The sequence below is a fragment of the Trichoderma atroviride genome, chromosome 6 (genome assembly GCF_020647795.1).
Source record: "Trichoderma atroviride chromosome 6, complete sequence".
NCBI lineage: Eukaryota > Fungi > Ascomycota > Sordariomycetes > Hypocreales > Hypocreaceae > Trichoderma > Trichoderma atroviride.
The window spans coordinates 1,514,558-1,538,601 of NC_089405.1; the positions used below are offsets into that span (position 1 = coordinate 1,514,558).

The following is a 24,044-nucleotide window of genomic DNA, read 5'->3' on the forward strand; positions in this document are numbered from 1 at the left end:
CCCCACTCGCCACCACCTCTATGTACTTGAGGCTGCATTGTTGCATCTATCCGAGGCCAATGTCCAGACGCTGCCAAAGCCACAGCCTTAGCCTTAGGGCTGCCGCGCCTGGGAACACGCCGTTAGCAGGCGCTGGAGATATCCACAGGGCACATGGCAGCGGCAAAAGCACAGGCTTGCAGGGGAGACGAGCCTATAAAACTAGCCTGCTTTTCTCCTCATCTGGACTCCATCTCTTCTAGCCCAATCCAGCGGTTTCGGCAATCCACTTCTGTTTTATCGGATTCTCTTTTAGGTGGTTTTGGGCACTATTGCGAAAAGTCCAACCCGTTCGTTTTGTCTCGGATCTTTCTCTACCTGAAGGCGCTGTGATTGACGTTGGCCGGCCGAAGAGAAGGAGCTGACTGGCATTTTATACACGACATCTGTCGCAAATTCCCCGACTCTCAGCCCTGCGAACCTCCCCCACCAAAGCCTAGCGCACGCGATATCATATAATCCCGGCATAATATATTTCTTGTCTCTCTGCGTGCTTCAGTCCCAGGCATCCCGCTTCACAATGTCGCAATCAGCCGTCGACCTCAAGAACCAGGGAAACAAGGCGTTCGCCGCTGGAGATTGGCCTACGGCGATCAGCTTCTATGACAAGGCCATCGAGGCAGACCCTACCGAGCCCACATTCTTTACCAACAGAGCCCAGGTGCGTGACAACCCATCTTGGCCCGCTCTCTGGAACTACATGGCTAACTGGCTGCGATCTTACCTTGTAGGCATATATCAAGACTGAAGCATACGGATATGCCATCGCCGACGCCACCAAGGCGATCGAGCTCAACCCGAAGCTGATCAAGGTACAAGCCCGCGAATACCACATGTGAAAAGAGCTGGGAGGCTAAGAACAATGGTCTTTCGACATCTAGGCATATTTCCGCCGAGGCCTCGCCCGTACTGCGATTTTAAAACCAAAGGACGCCATCGAGGACTTTAAAGAGTGCGTCCGGCTAGATCCCACCAACAAGGATGCGCGACTCAAGCTGGAGGAGTGCAAGAAGATTGTGCGCCAATTAGCCTTCTTCGCCGCCATTGAAATTGGAGATGAGCCCTCGGCTGCTGAAGGGCTTGATTTGGAGTCCATGGCCCTTGAGGAGGGCTACGACGGAGTGGCGCTAGGAAATGAGATGACACAAGAATTCATCGATGACATGATCGAGAGATTCAAGACCGGCAAGCTCCTTGCCAAGAAATACGTCTATCAGATCCTTATTGCCGTCAAGAAAATCGTATATGATGAGGCCACCATGGTGGAGACGGAAGTTCCCGAGGGCGTCGAACTCACCGTTTGTGGTGATACCCACGGTAGGCAAGATTTGGTCAGTTTTACTGTTTAGAGATGCTGACATTTGTCGAATTCAGGCCAGTACTTTGATCTTATGGAGCTGTTCCGACGAAACGGCCACCCGTCAGATAAGCATTGGTACTTGTTCAACGGCGACTTTGTCGACAGAGGATCATGGTCCACCGAAATTGCTCTATTACTCTACGCCTACAAGTGGCTGCGGCCCAAGAACTTCTTCTTGAACAGAGGAAACCACGAGACAGATGATATGAACAAGGTATACGGCTTTGAAGGCGAGTGCAAAGCCAAGTACAATGAGAGGTAAGCATCTCCCTGTCATGACTGAATCCTGAGAAGAAAAAGTATGCTGACAATCTTGCGCACAGAATTTTCAGGTTATTTTCCGAAAGTTTCTCTGCATTGGCCCTGGCGACACTAATTGGATCCAAATATCTGGTTCTCCACGGTGGTCTGTTCTCTGATGACAAGGTCACATTAGATGACATTCGAAAGCTGAACCGACACTCGCAACGCCAACCCGGCCAAGCGGGTTTGATGATGGAGATGTTGTGGACTGATCCTCAGGAGGAGCCTGGCCGGGGGCCCAGCAAGCGAGGAGTGGGCATGCAATTCGGACCAGACGTCACCAAGAGATTTTGCGAGAACAACGGCTTGGAAGCTGTTATTCGAAGTCACGAAGTGCGCATGGATGGCTACGAAGTACAACACGATGGCAAATGCATCACTGGTGCGTCATTTCCTTTTGACTGATTATGTTTGTTCATGTAACGGTAAAGCTAACAGTTGTACTTTTTAGTCTTCTCTGCTCCGAGATACTGTGACTCAACGGAGAACAGGGGCGCTTACATCAACATCGGACCTGATTATAAGCTCCGGTATGAACAGTTTGATGCAGTACCACACCCGAACATTCGGCCGATGGTGAGTTTCCCCCATCCTTCTCTCTCTCTCTTCCCCCCCTCTCTCTCGTTCTTGCAATTATCGCAATTGAGTCTAACATGATCCGCAGGCATATGCCCAAAACTCTCTCATGTCATCTCTAATGTAAAGCCTCTGGATTGCAGGCAAGGCGGAGGAAGGGTGTATATGAACTAGAGGCATATATACACTCCTGCTTCTGGGTATCCAACAGACTATTAAAAACAGTAAAAAGTAAAATGAAGAATACGGCCAGGTAGCGAGGCGGCACTTAGATATACCCTTTGCGGTTAGGTATTTTAGGTTATGCAGCACCAATGCCTCAGTTATTATTCCACAGTTGGTCTTGTCCATCGCTTCCGGCCATCATACCGAGCCAGTCGGAGCACTGTTTGATACGTAAAAGGCGCTTGACGCTTCCATCGCTCGTACCTTTCCAGGCAGTAAGCGCGGCAGCAAACGGGCCAAGGCCATCTCGAGGTACCCGGATCCAGCACCCAGACTCTTCGACTTTTAGTATATCGAGAGAGATTGCAGAACCCGTTATGCCGAGAAATTGGGTCAAAGCCGCTGTGCAATAGGATTTGACTTGAAGATTATCCAGTTCAACGCTCGCATCAGGGGGGGTCCGTCAAGAGCTCTAGATGGATGTATGAGAATGATGGTGATTTTATGGTGCATGTGAGGAGCTCGTGAGATTTTTTCAGCCTTGGTTTCTCGATTATTGATCTCTCGGCATCTTGGCTCTTGAAGTCTTCCATATTTTGTGGCGATTAGAGGGAAGAAAATATAGCATTTATAGAGTTTAAAGAGTTGGCTGAATTAATCTGAAGGGTGAAAATCTAGGTTGCGTTTGTTGCATGTTTTTTGGGATAGGTGCATGATTTTGTAGTGCTAGCTTAGGCGCAGCTCTCGAACGTTAGCTGCAGCGCCTTCGACAACAGGGCTGGATATGATATAAAGCACTTGCTATAAATTGCGTATAATTAGGGCGATTTGTCGAATGAGACAGTATATCTTTTCTCAGAATTTCATTTAAATACCTAGGCATTGGCGTTCGAGAACATGACGCTCACTTCTAACCAAGGGTCTCCATGCCCCGGAAGCAATTCCGCACTAGCGCTCCTCGAACGCCTTTCCCTTTCCGCCAAACCAACTCCCATCATCCATCCTCTCAGCCTCGCCAATTCAAGACTCTTTCACCAACCTTCCATTCGCCATCCATCCATCGCCACAGCCATGACCAGCTTCGTCACCCCCGGCCAGCAGCGCTACATGCGGGCCTGCATGGTCTGCTCAATCGTCATGACATACAGCGTAAGCGTTTCCCACAAGGCCCTGACCAACAAACGGGAGTTCAACTTCCACGCTTTCTTTTAGCTGCTTGGCTAACCCAAAGGCCGCGCCCGCCTGCGAATAGCGCTTCCGCGACGAAGGATGTCCCAACTGCGAAGAATTCCTGCACCTCATCGGCTCGCAGGACCAGATCGAGAGCTGCACGTCGCAAGTCTTTGAGGGCCTGATAACGCTGGCCAATCCCGCCAGGTCATGGGTCGCCAAGTGGCAGCGTTTGGACGGCTATGTGCCGGGCGTGTACGCGATCAAGGTTTCGGGCCAGCTCCCCGACGAGATTCGGTCGTCACTGGAGGATGAGTATAGGATACAATACATTCCGTACGTCCATTTCCATCACGGCATACGACGACACCACATGACACGACACGATACTCTTTCAGTAGAGAGGGTGGGAAAGAGAGAGCGAGATGGCTAACTTGATGATTTTAGGAGAGATGGCACGCAGACCGAAGCCGATGCTTAAGCGAGCGAAGATGGATATTTACAGCATAATTTGGCTTACAACAAAGGAAAGGCGAATACGGCGTTTTGGTAATAGAAATGAGTTTGGAAAACCAAGATATAATATCCAAATTGTTGTTTCAGTCATTATGGTATCTATGATAATGCTACACGCAAGCAAAAAATATATCCGTTGCCATGTACAATATATAATCGCTCTATCAAACGTAAAGGGAGAAAAAAACGCCGTCCAATATTCGCCATAAGCGAAATGCACCATGCCCGTTATTAATGATTTCTTTGCTTTTTGCCACTAGGCATCCCAAAACCGACCGAACCGCTTGGCCTTTTCCTTTCCATTTCCTCTTTCATAATCCTCTCGGCTTCGCTCATCTTCTTGGGCTGCTGTATTAGAGATGCCTTCTTCGACCCTGAAGCTAACGCGTTCTTCTTTGCTAGGGCAAACACGTTTTTTGTCTGTGGCTTGTCACCAAGCTTTAATGATATTCCGCCGAAACCCCCTTTGCTCGCGACTGGCTTTGGCTGTTCGTTTGGGGCATCGGAATCTGCTTGCTCGCCCTTGTCGGCTTCTTTTGATCCCTCTGGCTTCTCCTCTGTAGGTTTCCGGGCCTCTTCCGGCTTTGGTTTCGCACCAAACGACAGTTTGATTTTCTCTCCATCCTGCCTTTTGAGTTCCCTACCCTCTTGTTCCTCTTCTGCTTCTCCATCGCGTTTGGCGGCGGCTTGCTCGGCTCGTTTGATTTGTTCCCGAATCATGCGCTGCTCGATTTCTTCGTCCCCTTGGTCCTGGGCTTCTTTCCTTCTCAAAGCCTCCGATCGCCGTAGGGCGTCAGGGGAGTTGTCGATCCAGCTGATGTGAAATCCCTTCTCGTTCTCTTCCACCCGACACATTCCCTCTCTCCCCAGATGTTTGGCAAACTCGGTCAGCGACGGCCATTTCGTCGCGTTCATGTGAATGTGTTCCTTATTGGCAATGTATTCTTGGTAAAACTGGTTAATCTGCACCTGTTTCTCTCCGTGGCCCGTCTTCAACAGCTGCAGGAAATCCTTGAGGAACTCGTCGCTGTACTGGTTGATGTACTTTTTCGGATCCTCGCCGACGACGAGCATTTGGCGCACATGGCCTTCGGACTGGGTATGCATCTTGAATCCATTGGCGTCGCGGCACTGCTTTTCGCAGACTTGGCAGTACCATCTTAGACGCTGGAGACCCTTTGACTTGAGCCTGTTGCTCAAGTGTTTGGTCGAGCCAACCTCGGCTTTGGGCATATTGGAATCTTGGCGAGGAGCCTACTGCACTCGATGAATTGGAAGTCCGAGTCGTAATCGGCTGCTTGAGCTCTTCGCGTTTCGTTAATGTGATTCGACTGCAAGAAGACCAAAAAGTCATGGAAGGGTGTGATGAGTGACGGTAGTTATCGCTAGCGCTCAGCCTTGCAGGGAAATAGAAAGCTAAATCTTATCGCCCCATTATGAATCTGTTGCCGAGAATTTGCCGACTATATTACCTCAGCCTCATGACGGTCAACAATAATTCTAATGATGCGAGCTAGCGCTAGCAGCATCTACATCAACTCAACGCCTCTCAAGATTCTTCACACTTGCCACTCTATTCCTCTCTTTAACATCTTCTTTGGCAACTAGAACTGTTCAAAAAGCCACGGCAATCTCTCTGATTCTATTTCACAATGTCTGAGCGTAAAGTCCTTCAGGTATGTACTCAATCATTGTGGCAAGCATCCATCAAATCATCATAGGCTGACCTTTCGAAAGAAATACTACCCCCCAGACTTCGATCCCAATGACATCAGTCGCCGTCGAGGGCCCAAAGCCGCCGGGCCGCGAATTCAAACCGTCCGACTCATGGCTCCTTTCTCCATGAAGTGTTTGAGCTGTGGTGAATACATCTACAAGGGTCGCAAATTCAACTCTCGCAAAGAGATTCGACCAGACGAAAAATATCTAGGCATTCAGATCCTCTTCTTCCATATCAAATGCACAAGATGTAGCGCCGAAATCACGTTCCGAACCGATCCTCGAAACACAGACTATGCGATGGTTAAAGGCGCCATGCGATCATTCGAACCCTGGAGAAATCGAGAATTAGCTGAGGAGTCGGTAGAGGAAAGGCTGGATAGGCTAGAGCGAGAGGAAGCGGACGCTGCCGGAGAGGAAGAGAAGAATGCCATGGAGGATCTTGAAGCGAAGAACGCCGATGCTAGACGCGAAATGGCAGCAGCGGATGCCCTCGATGAAATAAGGCAAAGAAACGCAAGGATACATCGATCTGAAAAGGAAGGGACCGACTTTGCGGACACTATCGTTCGTTCTGAAGACGAGGAGCGGGAACGGCAAGAGAGAGAGGACGACGAAGCCGCCAAGGCGGCTTTTGCGGCAGCTAAACGATTAGGCAACTCTACTCTTGATAGCATAGGCGAGGCGGAAGAGACGGCTGTTGAAGTCGCTGAACCTCCCACCCTAACCAATGGCGACAACACGGCAGAGAAGGCAGCATCGCCATTAGAGGCGAGCACGGCAAAAACCTCAATGCCCGCCCCGTCACAGCCGCCATCTTTCAAGAGAGTGGTGAAGAAAAAGAAAGACCATGCCGCATTGCTTGGTATAAAAAAGAAGCCTTCTCTAGTATAAGGACCAAAAGGGCTTGTTTGAAGTGTAAGGGGTTACGGTGCTCATTGTGTGTTTTGGAAATAATGGCTTATGGAAATTTTATTACATGTTAATGTTGATTTACTTTACGACGATATGAATATGGGCGATATCAATACCAATAAGAAAGAATTACATCTAATCGTTGCTTTTTACTTGCATCATATTACTTTTTATGTCCAACATACACTGTCATATGGTGTGAATACTAGATAGACTAGAATTGTGTTGTAAATTTGAGTAAACATTTCAAGGATATTGGGACCCAAATTAATCCCAACATGCTTCAGCTGCTATTATCATGTACATAGGCCATATAGCCTGGCAGCTCTTCTTGCCCCCCTTATATATACACGGAGTCAAACCCTCCAAAAGAAACCCTGCCTATTAGACCTGTTGTAAATCCTCCCAGCGCCATGCGTGTATCATGTAGTCGTAAAAAACAGAAAATGCTATAAACAAAACGGGCGACAGGAACAGTGAGTGGCTCAGGTCGGCTCGTCATCGAAATGACGCGAATGGTGCTTTTTGCTGTGATTGTTGTAGTACAAGTCGTGTTCGGTAGTCGTGTTCGGTTATACGGCTTGCTAGTATGCCAATCTTTGTTGCGAATGAATATCCAAGTCGAGTGGCTTTGAGGCTAGATGCTGTGGCACGCATCTCGCTTCCAGGACACTCGCTTGAAGGCGAGACTCTAGATCGGGGGAGCGGTGCCGTTGGTCATGGATGTGGCGCCGACAGAGGCTCGCGATGAGGTGCTGGAGCCTGAGGAAGACAGGGCACCAAAGGCTTGCATCTGACGTTTTGTGTGGTCGTGGATGAAGCGGGAGTAGCTGGAGATGCTCTGTGGCGGAGAAGGTGTGGGGAGGGAGACGGTGAAGTCTTGTCGGCCGGGCATCATGAGGGATGGTTTGCGGGTTGTGTTGTGGTGATGTTGTAGTTGTGCTTTTTCCAGCAGACGATGATTTGATGGTTTGATGGTTTGATAGCGGTTTTGCTTCTTTGTGAAAGAGAAGAGAGTAGAGAGTTAAATGTCGTCGATAATAGAATGTGTTGCTGGCTGAATGGCGTTATTGCACAGAGTTGCGAGATAAGGCTGAATAATCACACGATGTTGTTGCTTGCTGACTATAGAATGGAACGAGGCAGAGGTGCGGATCTCGGGGTCTTTTATAAATCTCGGGACTAGCATCAGGGCCCTCCAGCCAAGCTTTCTCTTCCCCCTCACTCGAGCCATCCAACATCTGATCCATCCGATACTGGGACACCACTGCGGCACATGCAAGCAAGCACGCATAGCGCTGCTAGTCATTCCAGCATTCTAGGGCTAAGCAGCAGGGCCTAAGGCGACGAGGGGGTTGCTGATCGTCTCCAGGCCGTGACGCTCACAGCCAGCTTTTTCCGCGTGGGTTCTTCCAACTCTCTTCCAACGACGACGCTGCATAGCACGAAACACGCACATACAACGACGCCCACACGGTACTTGCGGTGCTCCCTCCAACTCGCCAATCCAGACGCCGAAGCAGCTGACGGGGGTGGCATCTTGTCCGCCCCAAACAGCGAGCTGATCGGCATCTGAGCAAATCGGCCAGCGGTAGCGCAGGTGGAAATGGCGTAAGTCGACCAGGCCTGTTCCCTGCTCGATCCTCCTCGCCGCACGTCTCTCCTCTTTGGCCACCACCAAAGACGTTGATAGTCGCCCTGGAAGCCGCTTCGGTATTAGAGCCGCTCCACCCCTTACACCCACTCTTCTGCACGAGCTTCGACACCCTCGTTTCTTAGCGGCTGGGGCTGCTGTTTCGTTCAGGGTCCTTGAGGGGCAGCAAGGTCTGTGGATGTCGTTTGGGTTATGGATGCGCAGAAGACGAGTGCTGAGTGCTTTTCAAAGCCGGAAATGGGGGGCCCAGAAAATACGGAGATCGCCCCCTTTGCTCACAGCCTGGAGAAGCTTCTCTTCCCAAGGGGTTTATTTCCCGGTACAAGACTCTGCAGTTCGGAATCGTCATGCTCGTCACTTGGATGTCATACCGACCCTCATTGCCCGCCTTGAAGGCCTCTCTGGCTGGGACTTGGAGGAAGCTGGACTGCGCAGGCTGTGATACCGTCTGCCAGGAATTCGAATTACGGGGCTACCGTTTACTTCTTGCTGCTGGCCTGGGTATGATGACTTTGCTGCTGCGTCTCTATGACTATTACGACGTTGTGCTGTGGAGGTCATACAATACGTAATGGCACACTACCTGCTCTGTTCCAAGTCGGAACGCGCCCGCAATGGCCTTCAGCAAACGAATGGGTACCTTCGACCGTTTGAGGAGGCTGAACCATCCGAGACCCTTCTCTTGTCGTAGCAGCTCAACGGCCATGCAGCAATCGACCAAGCTCGCAGCAATTTGTCTTCATTATTCAGCATCCGTCAATGCTAGAAACTGGGGCTTCCGGATTTCCTCATTTCCTCATTGGCTATTGTTGTTGAAAAATTGCACACTTAGCGCAGCTGGTGTCTACTCCCGCAGATCTCGTTAAGAACGATGATAGACATTTTGGGCCAGAACATCGACCCGCGGGGTCGCCAAATGAGGATGCTTCATGTTGATTGTTTCTACGGATCAAGATCCGGGCAGAAACGATCCGAGCTAACCCTCCCCAATGCATCAAAGCTCGAAGGCCAAGTGCCTGAGTCGTGCCACTTGGTGTTTATCCATTGCCCTTGGCTTTACGAGATGCACGCGTATTTCAAAGCTTCATCAAACTCAATTACTGCCCGTACATTGAGATTGAGCCACGAGTCGAGATCAAGCGGCGCCTCTAGAGCCCGCTTAATTCTTAAAAAACAGTTTATTCCTCGCCATTTCGAAACGACGGCCGAAGCCTCTACCCGCCTGTCCTGTCCTTGTCCGACTTGCCCTCTCCATTCGCCGTCCACCATGCCAGCCTGGATGAAGTCACAAAAGCTGGAGGAGGGAAACGGTACAGCCAATGCCTTGGTGACGACGGTGGTTGTACTGTAGGGCTGGCTGGTATGGACATTGCCATTAGCGGACATGTCGCCAAAAACAGGGTCTGGATGAATGATCGGCACACAAAATACTAGCGGACGCCTGCAGCAACGCGGCCAGATTCGCGCATTTGGTGGCTGCTCATATTGCGATGAGGTGTGCACATATTTGACCGTCCCGTGATGTCACACGATACCCACCATGAAAACGGTGGCGGCAGTCCAGTTTCCAAAACGCTGCAGGATACGGCGACGTTTTCGCCTCTTCCGTCACGAGGCCCACATAACAGTGTCGACGGCCTAACAGCATCGAGATGGCACGACCATATCAAACGTTGCTCATTATATCATGATACTGTGGGCCTGGAGGCAAGGCAGAACAGATTGATTGTATTTGCCTCTGATGGACAGCATGCCCAGACAACAGCCAGATGGCGCTGTCTCTGCCGGACGGAGTGAGGAAGCGATAGGTGGTGAGCATTTTGTCATTGGCTCCACCGCAACCTGGCTCAAGGTTCCTGCGTCACACGCCTGGGATCGACATCCACGCAACCAGGGCTTCGAAAGGCTTCTCTCTGCCAAGCGAACCAAGCTTTTTTCATCATCACATCCGTCATTTCACCGAGTTGGACGGAGCCACCACCCCATGTTTTACCTCTTGAGGCTACGTTCTTACAGAAGTTGCACGGCACCATCCGTGAGTTTGAATTTTACTTCTGCCTGCTATACCTACGCGTATTGGGCAGAGCCAACCAGAGTTGCTCGATCCGCAAAGTCCATGGTTGTTCGCCCAGATCGTGTGTGGCATATCCACCAGCCTGGTCTTTCTACACCTTGCTATTCCACACCCCACCCCTGACCGTTCGCTTCCATTTCGCTGTGATAGAGTATAGTGAGATCGATCGAGTGGCCACTCACTGGCCTGAAATGTTGCACTCTGCTAGTTGCAATCATGGTCAAACTTGGCTTCAGCCAGAGCCGCACCTTATTCAACCCCCTGTCAATATTTGGAAAGCGGGAATGATTTCATCACTCTTGAGTGTCAATTATACAACGATATCGAGAGCAGCAGAATTGTGATCATTTCTCATATTCAGCCATCTTCAAGTCTGGGAAATTAGCTTGTCTTGAACTTTCTGTGCAGCGACAAAAGAGGCAACATTCCTAGAAGAACGGTATTACGTAGCGATATAAAGTGGAGAGCGATGGACGCAACATGCTGCCATTCACGTCATATCGCCTCAATTGGGGTATGGCGCTGCGTGGCCAAGATACCTTCTCGCCGCCATGCAAGAGAATCAATCTACTTCGCAGCTACGCATGGTTTGTGTGTATGAGAGCCTTTTCAGAACATGGACGCATTCTAAGAGGACAAAGTCTCCAGTACGATGATGAAAATGGCGTCGAGACCCTGACACACGAGACTATCCGCCGCACCAGGGGTGTTTGGAATCACGACAGGTGTCAGATCCTTATCTTGTGACGACGAGGCAACTCAATGACTGTTGCTCAGAGATATTACAGTGGTACAACAGGCTTCTGCTGTTTGCTTCTGATTCTCAATATCTTAAAACGAAGAAGCGGCAATCGCCAGGGCGTTAGCTTCAGCTTCGATTTCGGACTGAAGACAGTAGACCGGATATGGGTTGAATCATATGCAAGCTACGGCATACTTTGACTTACTAACATGTTCACCGGTGTGATGGTAGGAAGTGCAATGGTAAAAGGAAATAGGGGTTGTTTAGCAGTCAACTTCAAGGCACCACACCCTGGGGGCACTGGTAGAGTTTGTCGAGTTTGCCGTCGCCGCGATGATCAATGACCTCACAGGATGGGGACATGATATGCCTCGAGCCGCCCCCAAGCGTTGAAATGCTCAGGGTCAGCCAGTGACGCATCTGATTATCTGACACTGGGTAGAGGAGATCTGCGATCCAAGGCGAATTTGGCTGCCACTTTATCCAAACTTAATTCTGGGTATGGGGGCGATGTCGAATTAGGGATGGTGCCTTCTACCGTTCCTGTCGGGTCAATTCATTGCAGCTTCACGTCACTGAAGGCGCACAACCCGTTCACGATGAGACCGAAGCAAAGAGACGCCAAGAAGATCTCTATGAGCATATCTTGTGCGTCATCTCACGCCTGCAGAACTGCAAATAGAGACAGGGGTTAACATACTACTCTCTACTATTGTCATGACTTCATTACGAGGTGTATTTGGGGGTGAGAGGCGAACAGCGCTCCAGCTCTCTAATGACGTCTCGACCTCCTTTCCAGCGAAATCAGTTCCTTCTTCTCCTTGGACGACACCTTCTTTCTCTTCCGCTCAATAGCCTTATCGACCTGACCCTTATTCATGTCGGCATATCTATTCATAAGCAGCTGCTTCTTCTGCTCGCTCTTGCGCAGATAAAAAGGCTGCTTGCCCTGCGCAACAAGTTCCTTCTCCTTCTTCCGGTGCTCCTGAAGCAGCTTAACCTCGTCCTCCTTCTTCTGGCGGGCCTTCTTCTTGGACTCCATAGACAGCAGCTGTCGCTTCAAGTCTTCCTTTGCCGTGACGTCCTTGGTCTTCTTGATCTGCGCCCGCAGGTCTGCCATCTCGCTCTCGCGGTACTCTTCTAGGAAAGCGTAGTTTTTGGCAACCTTTGCCTCGTCTAGTCTGCCCGTCAGGGCTTCGAACCGCGGATCGCGGGCCTTTCGGCGCGGATCGGTGAGGATTTCGCGACGCCTGCTGACGGGCTTCTTGGAGCTCATTTCCTGCGGCGCATGCTTGGAGCTTCGCTTCGATGCATCCTCTCGTCTTGATGACGGTTTCTTCTGTTCTCGTCTTAACGGCTCTTTTGATTTAGCGTTTGTTGGAGCGTCGTCTGACTCGCCATCGGCCTTGTTTTTCTTTTTCTTCGAAGGTAGGCTGGCTGCCGCGCGAGATAATGCGCCGAAAGATATGGACGAGAAGTCGACCTTTGATTCTTCCTCTTCAGGTTCTTCGGACTATTTTGGAATAAAAAGCATCAATACCAGTAGACATGTAGGCACGGAAATGTGTAAAAATTATTTGTCCAGGTAGGAACAGCACATACCTCTGAGCCAGACTCTTGTTCATCCGAGCCTCCATCTTCATCACCACTGTCATCTCCCTCTTCTGACACCTCTTCTCCTAAATCTTCTTCGCTGGCACTCAATTCTGGATCCCATTCTTCCTCTCTTCGCGCGCGTACTCGCCTCTCCAATCCTAATGAGGTGGATTTCCTTTTGGAAGACATGTTTGCGTCAATGTAATGTATAGCACTCTGTAGCTTCTGCCGGAAAGCTGCGATTGTATTGCGAACCAAGTAATTTTTCTGGAGCAGGCGATAAGCAACATTTTAATCTTATCGATATCTACCCCTGTTTACGCCAGCCATTTAGCGGACGATTTTTATGCAAGTAACCCACAAAAACTTCAGCGGGGCGCTAGCGATTGCAGATTCAACGCCAAAACCCGAATCGTTCTAGAAGAGAAAAAGGGCATCTCGGACATCCCGCATCGAATAAAAAAAAAGTATCCGTTTGCAACAAACTCCACGGGCCTTTTGATGCGGCCGCGCAGGATACTCACACAGCTTAGCTGGCTCACCCGCGCTGTGCTATTCCAGACTCGAATACAGCAGCACTCTACCCAACGATTCAACCCTTGGTCTCGCAATCTCTCTTCGCGCGCATCGTCTTGGAAGGCAAAGACATCCAAGTCCCAGGCGGCGGCCCATACCACGCTGCTGCAGCCGCCCATTTTGATTCCTTCGACGGCACACCTTTACACGCCACCGAAGCGCGGCAAGATGATGCCTCAGAGCGTGCAGATCCCGGGGCTGACCCTGATTAACAATCTGGCACCCCATGCCATAGCGCCAACATCAGAAGGCGGCTTCATCAGCGCTGGGTCGGGTCCCAGATCGCAAGGAGCTGCTGCGACGACGACGACGCAAAACCCACCTCTGAGGAAAAAAGAGAACAAAAAGGCAAAGGCGAGAAGATTGTTGGCAGAAGCAGAAGCGCAAGCGCAAGCACCAGCACAAGCAGCCGTGAATCGCAATGGATATGCGCATCCGCCAAACCAGTACGTACAAATCAGCTTTCTTACCTGAGCTCTCGCTCTCTTCCATGCCTCTCCATGGATCAAATCGAGGACTGACAAGTATATCTACAGTGATAACAGGCCCTACAATCCCAATGGCTTCAATCACAACAGCCAAAACAATAACAACTTCATCAACACCAACCACACCATCATGCGAACCCCTCCAACCGGCCCTCGCACCTTCACCAAAGACTCCCCTCGAGACCCCCGCGTCGCCCCAAGCAAAGCCTCCGGCGGCATCCCAAATCCCACACCTCGCTACCTCGCCCAGTCCCAAACGCCCTCATCCTCCCTCCGCCAGCCCCGCCGCATCTTCGTCATCATGGACCTCAACGGCACGCTCCTCTACCGCCCCAACAAGCGCAACCCCTTCAACTTCATCCAGCGGCCCCACGCGCGCGAGTTTCTCGACTACTGCATCGACACCTTCCACGTCGCCATCTGGTCCTCGGCCCGGCCCGAAAACGTCGACAAGATGGTCGCGCAGCTGCTCTCCCCCGCCCAGCGCGCAAAGTGCGTCGTCATCTGGGCCCGCGACCAGCTCAGCCTCTCGCCTGCCGACTACTCCGCCCGCGTCCAGGTCTACAAGCGCCTGACAGCCATCTGGAACGACCCGCGCGTGCTCGCCTCCCACCCGGCTGCGGCCCACGGCCAGCGCTGGGACCAGACAAACACCGTGCTGGTCGACGACTCGATCGAAAAGGGCCGCAGCGAGCCGTACAACATCCTCCAGCTGCCCGAGTTTGAGGGCCTCCACACCGAGCCGCTGGATGTACTTCCGCAAGTTCACGACTATCTCAATACGCTCTGCTATCAGGCCAACATAAGCAGCTACATACGAGACCGTCCTTTCAAGGTTGACCCAAACTATACATTGACGCCACCACAAGATTTTCATATGGGATAGAGACTTCCATATGGGATAGACATCTCCATATGGGACAGATATCTCCATGTGGGATAGAAAGAGATATACGACTAGCTCATCGCATGCCACACCAAATACACAGCGTACACTTTGCTGAAGTCTGGTTGGGCTTCACGTCTTTTAGATAGATAGATTCAGACACGCTCTGAGAATTTTTCTTACCGCTGATTAGAACGGCGAGTAGACAGAGTCTTTTTAGGCTTTGATTTTTTTTTTTTTTTAGATACCCCTCATATCTTGTTTTATTCTATTTTCCCTACACACATGCACATTTAATTGAAGAAAAGAAAATAGAAAGAGGAAAGGGGCTGGCACAAGAGTAGCACTGGTATTTTACGGTTTTGAATTTTTAGTCCTGCGCGGTACTGAGCCGCTGCTTTCTTAAAGGACTACGTAGGTATTCGTAAACACACATCCCAAATCATCATTCATTCCCACCAAAATTCTGGTATTTTTTTCCCTACCCATAACCCGTTAACATTTCATTCCTCTCCATCGCCGCTGTCAGCGCTGGTCGTTTATTTGAAGACCTTGCCGTCAGCGTGGGGGTACTCCTTGCCGTTGACGGTGACGGGCTTGTCCCAGGACCACTGAGCCTCAACGTAGGCACGGTCCTCAGGCTTGGAGGGGTCGAGCTTGATGAACTCGTAGCTCTCATAGTCGGGAGCGACGTCGAAGACAGGAACGTACTCCTGGCCTCGGATAACGAAAGCACCCTCGATAACGGAGTCGTTGTTGGCACCGTAGACGGAGGCGCAGCCGAAGAGGTACTTGCGAGAGCCCTCCAGACGGTTGTTGAAGCCGCCAATGAGGTTGTTGGACATGAAAGTCAGGGTAAGCTCATCGTTGTACTTGTAGGCAACCTTCCACAGGGAGTACTCGTCGAACTTGACGTTCTCCCAGAACCACTTGAGGGCATCGGGAGTCTCGCTGTTGGAGTACTGGCGCTTCCACTCATCGAGAGGAAGAGAAGCCTTGGGCAGAGACTCAAGGGGGTGCTTGGCCTTGGGGGCAGCAGCCTCCTCCTCGGGCTCGGCAGCCTTGGGGGCAGCAGCGGGCTTAGGGGCGGCCTTGGCGGCCTCAGGCTTCTTGGGGGCGACGTTGGTCAGGGCAGGGGTATCGAGGAAGGGGAGCTTCTCGGCAACAGCAGAGTAGATGGGCTGGTTGACGATGGTCTCGTACCAACGAGTGACAGCGGGGTGCTGCTGGCGCCACTGCTTGTCGAAGAAGTTCTGGAAGCCGCGGTACAGGAGACCAGCGCTGAAGAGATCAGCGAGGGTGATGCGCTCGCCGACGAGGTAGGTGTGGTGGGTGAGGTGCTCCTCAGCAGCGTCAATGGCGGCACCAGCCTCCTTGGCGGTGTCATCGACAGTCTTCTTGTTGTAGGGCTTGGTGCCGTTCAGGAGGGCAGTCCAAGCACCGAGCTTAGGGGCGACCTCGGTGTTGAAGAATGACATCCATCGCAGGATGGAAGCGTAGCTATTCAAGTTGTTAGGACTGAGTTGAGAGCCATGGTAAGCGGGGAAATGAGTCACTTACTCCTGCTTGGTCTTGCCGAGAAGGGTGGTCTTCTCGTTCTGGGAGGTGACTGTATCATCAAGTTAGCTCGAGTGCCACACATTTTTGACCCTAGAGGTAGAAATTGATGATAAAGGGGATAGAAATGTGTAAGATCAGAAGTTGTCGTTATCAACACAAAGAAAAGTTATAATTTATACAGTTCTTTCAGACAGGGATAACTATAAATATGTTCATCATATGGAAGTGGCTGGCCATATGAGGGCCAGCCAGGTGCGGCAAAAAAAAAAAGCAAGAGGAGGGAAATTGCTGCCTATATTGATCGATATACGTACCGTAGATGGCGATGGCAATGCACTCGCTCAGGGCGAAGCCATCCTCGCCAACAAAGGCAGGGTACTTGCCCAGAGGGTGAGCCTTCTTGTGCTCGGCAGAAGCCTTGCCAGCCTCAACAAGGGAGATGTTGAGGTCGAGACCGTTGGCCTTGGCGACAGCCTTGATGGCGGTGGCACGGGGTTGGTCCTGCAGGACGACAAGAGTGAGCAGCCTGTCACAAGAGAAGACGTTATTCGGATGAGGATGAGAGACTAACGGCGGTGGTGAAGAGAGTTCCGAAAGCCATTTTGACTGATGCTTGACTGGAAAGTTGAAGCTTGAAGAGAGGAAGAGAAGAGGGATGGGGCGACGAAGGAATTTTTTTTTTTAATGAGGGGATGTAGCTCTGCCCCGCGCGGTGGCTGGCGCTGCGGCGGCTACAGGGGCTGCTGTGGCTGGTGCTATGTAACGCTGTGCGTTATCTTCACGTGATTGCATTGGATTTTCGCTGCCACAGTCGAGTGCTGCCATCGACAGTCGAGGTTATCGAACTCGAGGTATCACGACGTGGGAGGACCAGATCGGACGCTGTTTGGATCTACTCAACCCGGCGACGTGAAGCAATGGCGTCAATTGCAAGCGGCCTGCGGCATGCGAGGTGCGCAAGTTCGATTGCGGCGGCACCATGGCGATCATCAATCGTTCCTCGATCAAGCTTCCAGCTTGCAATTCGCTCCATAACCAACGACGCCCAAAAGCCCTCCGGTGCCGACCTCGAAGCCTCTTCCGCTGCTGAATCGGTCTTGATTCCGTATCAGGGCGTGACCCACGCGCGAGTCCTGCCGGCTACTCCGTCATATTTTTCGCGGGAACCTCTCTTCAACGACTTATACATTGGCATCTCCAAACTGCTCACCAAATACAACCACCTACCCACAGTTACCCCCAGCGAGGCGCCGCAGATGCCATGGACGAAGCTGGAGGAGATGCGAGCACAGATGGGAGAGCCCATCAAGTCTTCACATTACGCAAAAGTCATGCGGGTGGCCAAGCGCCTGAACCTCATTGAGCCCAGCCTACGGCCGGCCGAGGTTACGGTTGCGCTGTCGGAGTTTACTAGAGACATCAACCCGTTCTTGAACATGCCGAACCCGATCCAGATCGACAAGTTCGGGCGGGCCGTCGGTGTTGGCAAGAGAAAGGAGTCGACTGCCCGCGCATTCGTTGTGGAGGGTACCGGGGAGGTTCTAGTAAACGGCAAGACACTGAGCGAGGCCTTTGGTCGCGTGCACGACCGTGAAAGCGCAGTCTGGGCTCTCACTGCCACTGAGAGGCTGGACAAATACAACGTCTGGGCCTTGGTCGAGGGAGGCGGTACAACGGGACAGGCCGAGGCCATCACCCTGGCCGTCGCAAAGGCGCTGGTTGCTCACGAGCCAGCATTGAAAACTGCTCTAAGAAAAGGTATGTCATCTGAACTCTCTTTGCTATTTTTGCACCCTGCGTCGGGCATCAATGAGGAAGGCTAACGTTGTATCCGCTCAGCCGGTTGCATCACACGCGACCCCAGGACGGTGGAGAGGAAGAAGCATGGACATGTCAAGGCCCGAAAGATGCCTGCTTGGGTCAAACGATAGAAGCTACACGGACCCAAGTTTTTCTTTTTACGGCGTTTGAAAGCTCGCGTAGGCGAGATTACGCAGGATACTTGCGTAAGAACAAGCCTGAAGGAACGGCTTACCTAGGCATGTTGACAGCGTTACTGTACCATCTACAAAAAAAATGTATTTATAGAACCCTAGACGTTGCTTCTTGGGGCAATTTGGGTTATCTTACATCTTACCCATGCTTGAAGTAGCATATCATAATGAAGTATGACCGGAACAAGCACTGTGCGATGGAGCTGCTCGAAACATTTGAAGGTATCCAAGTGTCACTGATTAAACCCATTCCGTATACGGATATAACATTCAATAGATCATCTTGATCAAATAGCTCAGCTCTCATTCAGCTAGCTCGCTTCTATGCTAATAAAGGAGAGCTGAAAGTAAAAAGAAAAGAAAAGGGTGTATAGTGCGGGCATCAGTACCGCGTTTACGTATCGTATCACTCGTAAGCGAAGGCTCGGCGAATTGACATATCAGCCGCCGCTCACTCAGCTGCACATTGATATTATTAGCAAATGACGACTGCACAACAAAGATTTGATGTTGTCAGTGTTTTGATTTTTTTTCGGGTTACTTTTCTGCTCGGTATTTTTTTTTTTCGGCTTCGTTCCCTGACATTGGTCCCTTGTCATGGCCGGCCGGGGGGGATTCCAAGATGCTGGTAAGGATGGCAAGCTGGAAGTGTTACCCGTGCCAAAAGAGGAAATCGGCGACGTCCGGCAATCTATTTCGTTTTCATCCTGAACCATGTAATTTATCCTGATCCATGTAAGTCGTCCCTGGGATTGCGAGGCTGGCAAGCGGTTCCTGCGACATGGGGCTCTGCATTAAACAATACCGGAGCTTTGTGAATATCCAGCACGCGTTCCGCAAGGCTCTCTTTTTCCCGCATGTACCTGTAGTCTTTGTTGATAAGCTATACTTTGAGGGATGGTGGTCTACGTGCATGTTGCATCATGCGTGCTGGGGCGTGCTATAAAGGGGCGGGAAATTGGGAGAGAGTTCCTAGTACGAGATATTGAACAGGGATCTCACAACGCACCTTGGACTGACCAGGCTACGTGCTCGCCTCGTTTCTGTAAGTGGCAATGATCAAGCCAATCTGCCGGGTTCGGCCCTTGGCCGAGCAAGATCAGCTCAATACAATATAATCTCGGCTCAGGTTCGCTACATTTGCCATTCTCGGGACATCATGTCCATTTGCTGGAGCTTTGGTGACGGCCAGCTCTGTTCTTAGCCACTAATGACGTAGAATCACACCCCAATATTGGCAGATGCGGCTGAGGCTGCGCGAAGCCTGCTGTGCCAAGTATATTGGTGCCCTTCCAGGGTAGTTGGCAGAAGGGAGGTCAGGCGTCCAATAAGGTCGTATAATTTACCTAAGGGTGACGCGGGAGGAATTGGTTTTTGCCAATAGCAAGAAAGCATGTCACATTGAGTACTTATGCCAGCATGTACCGGTCACCAGGCAAGTTACATCCGCCCAAGCGAAAAGCGCCAACAGTGATTCTCGTGAGTAGCGTAGTCCACTACTAGCAACATTATCATGTCATGAATGGTTCAGTGAGCTCGCCTCACTCTACACCCCGCCCTTTTACTTCGCTAAGAATCGAGTCGAAGTGGGATAGGGCGGCAAGCAGTGCTATTGGCAGTTGACATGGTCGATGATCGGCGCTTGTTTTGGTCGCCCTGTCAGTATCTCTTCTGCGGCAAGCCATGTCGTAAACCCGGCTGAGGCCAGGCCTGACTTATCAAAGTCGAAACTCTAGACGCAGGGGAGCGGCTTGATGTGTACTATACGGAGCATAGACGGCTGGGGTAAAACACGACCAGGTTCTTGACTAGCACCAGAGCTGCCCGTTCCCCACAGAGCAGCTGAATGTCGGGCATTAGCCTGACGTGCCAGGCTTGCCCACATATGCGAGCTCTCTTCCGTTCTTCATCCCAACAGCCACCAGGGCACATGCCTGTACGGGTATGTAGGCTAGATGGCGGCACCAGATCCGCGGATAGTCTTTATTTACGGTACGTCAAACGGCGTACGGAGGCTAGATGGAATCATTAGCCTGTGCTACTTGGCAGATGCATATGTTCCGCCAGGCTGGCTGCGCCTTGCAAATACTTGCCTGGTGGAATAGTAATGCCCACCACTAGTACTGTCACTCCTTTACACTCTCCGGATGTAACCCCGTAGTGGCGCTCCGTATTAGCAGCACTACTATGTAGCAGTGGCAGTGGCAGTAGCAGAAGCAGCAGTGACGCTCCATAGCAGAGGTAACATCCCTCCAGGATTGGATAGGCATAAAAAGAAGACGTAGCCGTTTCAGACGGCAGATGCGGGCCTGTGAGACATCAGGCCACTCCTCCGGACTCCTCCGACCAGGAATAGCAGCGGCTCCAGTCCGTAATTCATGCGTCCACGGACGGCAGGCGCCTCGTCCTCACGATATCTCGTTTTTTGGTGCCTTTTGATTAGTAGTAAATCCCAAGTACCGTTGCTATTATTAACCGAAACAGGTGCTGCTGCTGACGAATGTTGTGGCGGTTGTACATAGATTGAGGTTGAGGAGATATCGATGCCCTGCTCATTTCCGTTAGCGGGCTTGCCCAATAGTTTCGTGCCTGTGTAAAGTGTACTGTACGACCTGTCTTCCAAATCGCCAGATCTGCCTCAGCACTGACTCTTCTGAAAGACGCTACTTGTTTTTTTCAGCAGCACATGGATCACGGCTATTAAGAAAAAAATTATTCTTAGGTGCCACGCTACGCAAAGCCGCGCCATCTCCACACGCGCTTTCGACCCTCTCAGTGGCTGCTTGTCGATGGAGTCGCTGTGGAGGACTGAGACCTTTGGCCTTTAGCACGGCCCTAGCGAGGTGCATTTTGCCTGTATTTGCTTGCTGCGAGCCCGCAGATTGGCTGCCCTGGACCTGCGTGCAGCATGCGCTATCCAGCTAAAAAGCACGTTACTGTGGACTTTGATGCACGCTGCACATGGCCTCCCGCAGGGCCTCCACTCTGCGATCGAAGGTGCGTCTGTCCCCTGTAAGATGGCGAGTGGAATGGCTGAGGTTGAAAAGAAGCAAAGGAAAAGAGAAACGGAAGAAAGAAAGAGAGTAGAGAGTAGAGAGTAGAGAATAGACGGTGAATGATGCCATAAATCCGGGCCCAAACCAGAGTCAGATAAGCTGCCTTACCTATCTCTATACCGAATGCAAACGCCAAGTTTAAGCACCCCTGGCTCCTGCCTTGGAACACCAGCGGAAAGTGCGCTCTAAATCCTGACGTTTGAGGCCCGTAAGAGTACTGCGCAAATACACTGCGTCAAGTGGTATTGACACTGCTAGCACATGTACTGCTTGAGTACCCAGGGAGTACCTTCAAGTATTTGTGTTTCCGCTTGAGCTTGAGCTTGTGCTTGTTGCCCAATTCCAAATATGGAGGTGCACGTCAGGCACAAATCCATCTTCTACGCTGTTGGGGGCCGTTTTCTTCAACTTCAACTCCTTCACCCTCCCTCCTCTTGTCGCCCATTCGACCCAGCTCTAGGCCCAGCTTCGTCCACAGCGCTCGCCCAACTGTCAAAGCCCCTGCAGGTGGCTTGGCTTGTCCGACGGGCGTGTCGATTTTCGGGGGTGTGTGCCTTCACCAAGCGGTCCAGACTAGAGCAGCCGAGTTCAACATCCCTTTTGCTTCGTCCAGCTGGGGTCCTAGTGGGTGGCACGCGTGAAACAGATCAGGTATCTTGTCCTGTGATTTGCCCTTGCGTTCGGTATCTTTCGACCGTGGCTGAGACACACAGGTGCCCTCGCCAAAAAGGAAACAGAAAATGGACCATTCCTCATTTCGAGCGCATTGTGCATCGCGCCCAGTTGGGACGACCCGGGTTGTCGGGACGCTGTTTGGCGGACTGGGATCTTCTGCGACAACCCTAATGCCTGACCACTGGACGGGGGGTTTCCCCGTTGACTGACAGGCTGCGGTTTTGATCGATGGACGGCCGGAACAGCCTGTTGGAAAACAATTTTCGTGTGGGCATTGAAACTTCGGTCATCCCCGTGTAGTGGACTAATTGTGCAAACAGGCCATTCGCTGCCAAGCTGCTGGGGCCTGACTAGCCACGGCAAAACAGCCGGCACACAAGCGCCGTCATACAGAGGCTTTTGCTAACTACAGTCTGGTCTGACTGGCACAATGAGCAGTTTCCGCGGCTTACCACCGAGTCCCATTCCACTTAAAGAGAGAAGCGATGAAATTACACGTAGTCTATTGGGGAAACATCGGCTGGAAAACACAGAAGAGGAAGAAAAAAAAATCCCTGTTTGATGTGGGTTACGCGTCATTATTCCGCGATATTTTGCTGCAGATGATCCAGTTTCTTATCCAAGGGCAGCAAGACGGCCGGGAGTCTCAAACGCTCTCATTCATGCAAATGCCCTCTATGGTTTCTCCTACACGTCTGTGGCGCGTTTCTGATTTTCACCCTGCTTGCAATGCGCCTTCATTCGCAATATGGTAGAGCGGCTACCTGTACATTGAAGTAACCAAAGTGTTACATTGGCCAGCATTTTCCCCTGGCAATTGACCTCTCAACGCACGCAAGTGGACGAAGGATACCCATTCCAGCTGTGGCTTGCGTTACAAAGCAGCAGCCTCTACATGGGCACGCGAGATGCGTTCCAACAGACGGCGCTTTATGCCCAAAGGACTGGAATGAAGCCTCGTTGACAGAACTTCTGTTAGCCAAAGGCGAGAAACCGGCTCATGGTGCCAAGCCCAATCCATCGCCGTGCCCACCTACTAAGTCAAGATGCGAATCCACTTTGTTTCGTGTCTGTGGTCTTTGGCGGAGAACAACGACTTCTTTGTGTCCGCCCTAACCAGGACTGATTTTTCACATGTGCCTCTGCCCAATTGCGAGCCTTGAAGCAAGAGCTTCACGCTTGTTGGCCTGCGTTTTCCTCAGGTACAATATGCAGAGTACGGAGCACTGCCTTTTTCATGTCACTGGTGTGCTTTCTCGCTGTCCTCTTTTTCCACCCTGACCCATCGGAAGGGGCCCCTTGTCTTTGTACTTGTCCAACTACGACGCCTTTGTTCCGCCATGCCGGGTGACCAGGGGGTGGCCACATGCAGATCCTAAATCGACAATTCAAACTCTCACACTCCTAGCTGCAGACTAGTGACAACCTATCAGCTCTATCGCCCCAAGTTCTTCCTTTAGGCCCAACGCAAGGTACAGAATACGACGGGGCGTCCAGCACCCCGGGTCATGGTCTTTTCTTCTTTCTGGTACCCTGGAGCTGAGGTCTTGTCTTGGCCGACGTGGCTCCCGGCTTTCGTCATGATCAAGCAGCCCTGCTTTGCTTCGCCGGCACACACTTGGACGGCATATTGCTGACGTCCCTCTTCCTGCACTCTGTGCTCCCACACTACCCACCGGCGACATGGTATACCACCTAGCTAGGGAGGACGTTCCAGTACTTGTGCCTCCCTGTCTGGACATGTTCTTTATTACCTATTTCTCTCCTTCTCTCTTTTATTAGCGTGGGTATCGGAGGAAACGACTTTATCAACTAGTCCCCCCCTCGGTATAAGACCCGATGATTCCTCCAACGCCAGTCACCTGTCTCCAGCAAGGCTCCATCTATTTAGTGATCTAGTATTACTGCTACTAGTAACTGCTCTTCGGTCTAATAATCCCCGCCGTTTGGGATCTGAGCCGAGTTTCCATCTTCGCCATT

General features: G+C 51.4%; 9 protein-coding genes across 10 annotated transcripts; 5 read left to right on the forward strand and 4 right to left on the reverse strand.

Moving 5' to 3' along the window:
* The first annotated feature begins 84 nt into the window (after positions 1 to 84).
* TrAtP1_011077 (uncharacterized protein) lies at positions 85 to 3,119 on the forward strand. 2 transcript variants are annotated; one of them, XM_014093244.2, is made up of 7 exons: positions 85 to 700; positions 771 to 851; positions 921 to 1,356; positions 1,414 to 1,657; positions 1,723 to 2,084; positions 2,154 to 2,278; positions 2,367 to 3,119. In XM_014093244.2, the coding sequence occupies exons 1-7, from the start codon at positions 560 to 562 to the stop codon at positions 2,403 to 2,405; spliced, it is 1,428 nt and encodes a 475-aa protein (XP_013948719.1). In that variant the 5' UTR covers positions 85 to 559; the 3' UTR covers positions 2,406 to 3,119. The 2 variants fall into 2 exon arrangements, with proteins under 2 accessions (XP_013948719.1, XP_065971051.1); XM_066114954.1 differs by having other exon boundaries at positions 2,154 to 3,119.
* A 395-nt stretch (positions 3,120 to 3,514) lies between these two features.
* TrAtP1_011078 (uncharacterized protein) lies at positions 3,515 to 4,094 on the forward strand (the record flags this gene model as incomplete). The annotated part of the gene is made up of 3 exons (XM_014093246.1): positions 3,515 to 3,592; positions 3,696 to 3,949; positions 4,061 to 4,094. The coding sequence occupies 3 exons, from the start codon at positions 3,515 to 3,517 to the stop codon at positions 4,092 to 4,094; spliced, it is 366 nt and encodes a 121-aa protein (XP_013948721.1).
* Positions 4,095 to 4,360: 266 nt separating this feature from the next.
* On the reverse strand, positions 4,361 to 5,362 carry TrAtP1_011079 (uncharacterized protein; the record flags this gene model as incomplete). Its single annotated transcript, XM_014093247.2, has 1 exon — positions 4,361 to 5,362. One exon carries the CDS (start codon positions 5,360 to 5,362, stop codon positions 4,361 to 4,363), a length of 1,002 nt encoding a protein of 333 aa, XP_013948722.1.
* A 253-nt stretch (positions 5,363 to 5,615) lies between these two features.
* On the forward strand, positions 5,616 to 6,944 carry TrAtP1_011080 (uncharacterized protein). Its single transcript, XM_014093248.2, has 2 exons — positions 5,616 to 5,805; positions 5,867 to 6,944. Exons 1-2 carry the CDS (start codon positions 5,782 to 5,784, stop codon positions 6,740 to 6,742), a joined length of 900 nt encoding a protein of 299 aa, XP_013948723.1. The 5' UTR covers positions 5,616 to 5,781; the 3' UTR covers positions 6,743 to 6,944.
* Positions 6,945 to 6,958: 14 nt separating this feature from the next.
* Positions 6,959 to 7,975, reverse strand: TrAtP1_011081 (uncharacterized protein). Its single transcript, XM_066114955.1, has one exon. The coding sequence runs from the start codon at positions 7,659 to 7,661 to the stop codon at positions 7,455 to 7,457; it is 207 nt and encodes a 68-aa protein (XP_065971052.1). The 5' UTR covers positions 7,662 to 7,975; the 3' UTR covers positions 6,959 to 7,454.
* A 4,030-nt stretch (positions 7,976 to 12,005) lies between these two features.
* TrAtP1_011082 (uncharacterized protein) lies at positions 12,006 to 13,018 on the reverse strand (the record flags this gene model as incomplete). Its single annotated transcript, XM_014093251.2, has 2 exons — positions 12,006 to 12,746; positions 12,836 to 13,018. 2 exons carry the CDS (start codon positions 13,016 to 13,018, stop codon positions 12,006 to 12,008), a joined length of 924 nt encoding a protein of 307 aa, XP_013948726.2.
* Positions 13,019 to 13,262: 244 nt separating this feature from the next.
* On the forward strand, positions 13,263 to 15,170 carry TrAtP1_011083 (uncharacterized protein). The gene is made up of 2 exons (XM_014093252.2): positions 13,263 to 13,851; positions 13,942 to 15,170. Exons 1-2 carry the CDS (start codon positions 13,331 to 13,333, stop codon positions 14,777 to 14,779), a joined length of 1,359 nt encoding a protein of 452 aa, XP_013948727.2. The 5' UTR covers positions 13,263 to 13,330; the 3' UTR covers positions 14,780 to 15,170.
* TrAtP1_011084 (uncharacterized protein) lies at positions 15,124 to 16,982 on the reverse strand. Its single transcript, XM_014093253.2, has 4 exons — positions 16,911 to 16,982; positions 16,654 to 16,840; positions 16,340 to 16,388; positions 15,124 to 16,279 (listed from the first exon to the last, which is right to left on the reverse strand). The coding sequence occupies exons 1-4, from the start codon at positions 16,938 to 16,940 to the stop codon at positions 15,319 to 15,321; spliced, it is 1,227 nt and encodes a 408-aa protein (XP_013948728.1). The 5' UTR covers positions 16,941 to 16,982; the 3' UTR covers positions 15,124 to 15,318.
* A 182-nt stretch (positions 16,983 to 17,164) lies between these two features.
* On the forward strand, positions 17,165 to 18,534 carry TrAtP1_011085 (mitochondrial 37S ribosomal protein uS9m). Its single transcript, XM_014093254.2, has 2 exons — positions 17,165 to 18,097; positions 18,179 to 18,534. Exons 1-2 carry the CDS (start codon positions 17,257 to 17,259, stop codon positions 18,268 to 18,270), a joined length of 933 nt encoding a protein of 310 aa, XP_013948729.1. The 5' UTR covers positions 17,165 to 17,256; the 3' UTR covers positions 18,271 to 18,534.
* Positions 18,535 to 24,044: the final 5,510 nt, after the last annotated feature.

Bases quoted from the DNA above. Each gene is read 5' to 3' on its own strand.
- TrAtP1_011077 (XM_066114954.1), top strand. From the start codon at position 560: ATGTCGCAATCAGCCGTCGACCTCAAGAACCAGGGAAACAAGGCGTTC. The intron at 852-920 runs GTACAAGCCCGC...TTCGACATCTAG, and splicing joins TCAACCCGAAGCTGATCAAG to GCATATTTCCGCCGAGGCCT. The intron at 1,658-1,722 runs GTAAGCATCTCC...TCTTGCGCACAG, and splicing joins AAAGCCAAGTACAATGAGAG to AATTTTCAGGTTATTTTCCG.
- TrAtP1_011080 (XM_014093248.2), top strand. From the start codon at position 5,782: ATGTCTGAGCGTAAAGTCCTTCAG. The intron at 5,806-5,866 runs GTATGTACTCAA...ACCTTTCGAAAG, and splicing joins CTGAGCGTAAAGTCCTTCAG to AAATACTACCCCCCAGACTT.
- TrAtP1_011081 (XM_066114955.1), bottom strand. From the start codon at position 7,661: ATGATGCCCGGCCGACAAGACTTCACCGTCTCCCTCCCCACACCTTCT.
- TrAtP1_011083 (XM_014093252.2), top strand. From the start codon at position 13,331: ATGCGGCCGCGCAGGATACTCACACAGCTTAGCTGGCTCACCCGCGCT. The intron at 13,852-13,941 runs GTACGTACAAAT...GTATATCTACAG, and splicing joins TATGCGCATCCGCCAAACCA to TGATAACAGGCCCTACAATC.
- TrAtP1_011084 (XM_014093253.2), bottom strand. From the start codon at position 16,940: ATGGCTTTCGGAACTCTCTTCACCACCGCC. The intron at 16,841-16,910 runs GTTAGTCTCTCA...GTCGTCCTGCAG, and splicing joins GAACTCTCTTCACCACCGCC to GACCAACCCCGTGCCACCGC. The intron at 16,280-16,339 runs GTAAGTGACTCA...CAACTTGAATAG, and splicing joins CTCGGCAAGACCAAGCAGGA to CTACGCTTCCATCCTGCGAT.
- TrAtP1_011085 (XM_014093254.2), top strand. From the start codon at position 17,257: ATGGCGTCAATTGCAAGCGGCCTGCGGCATGCGAGGTGCGCAAGTTCG. The intron at 18,098-18,178 runs GTATGTCATCTG...GTATCCGCTCAG, and splicing joins GAAAACTGCTCTAAGAAAAG to CCGGTTGCATCACACGCGAC.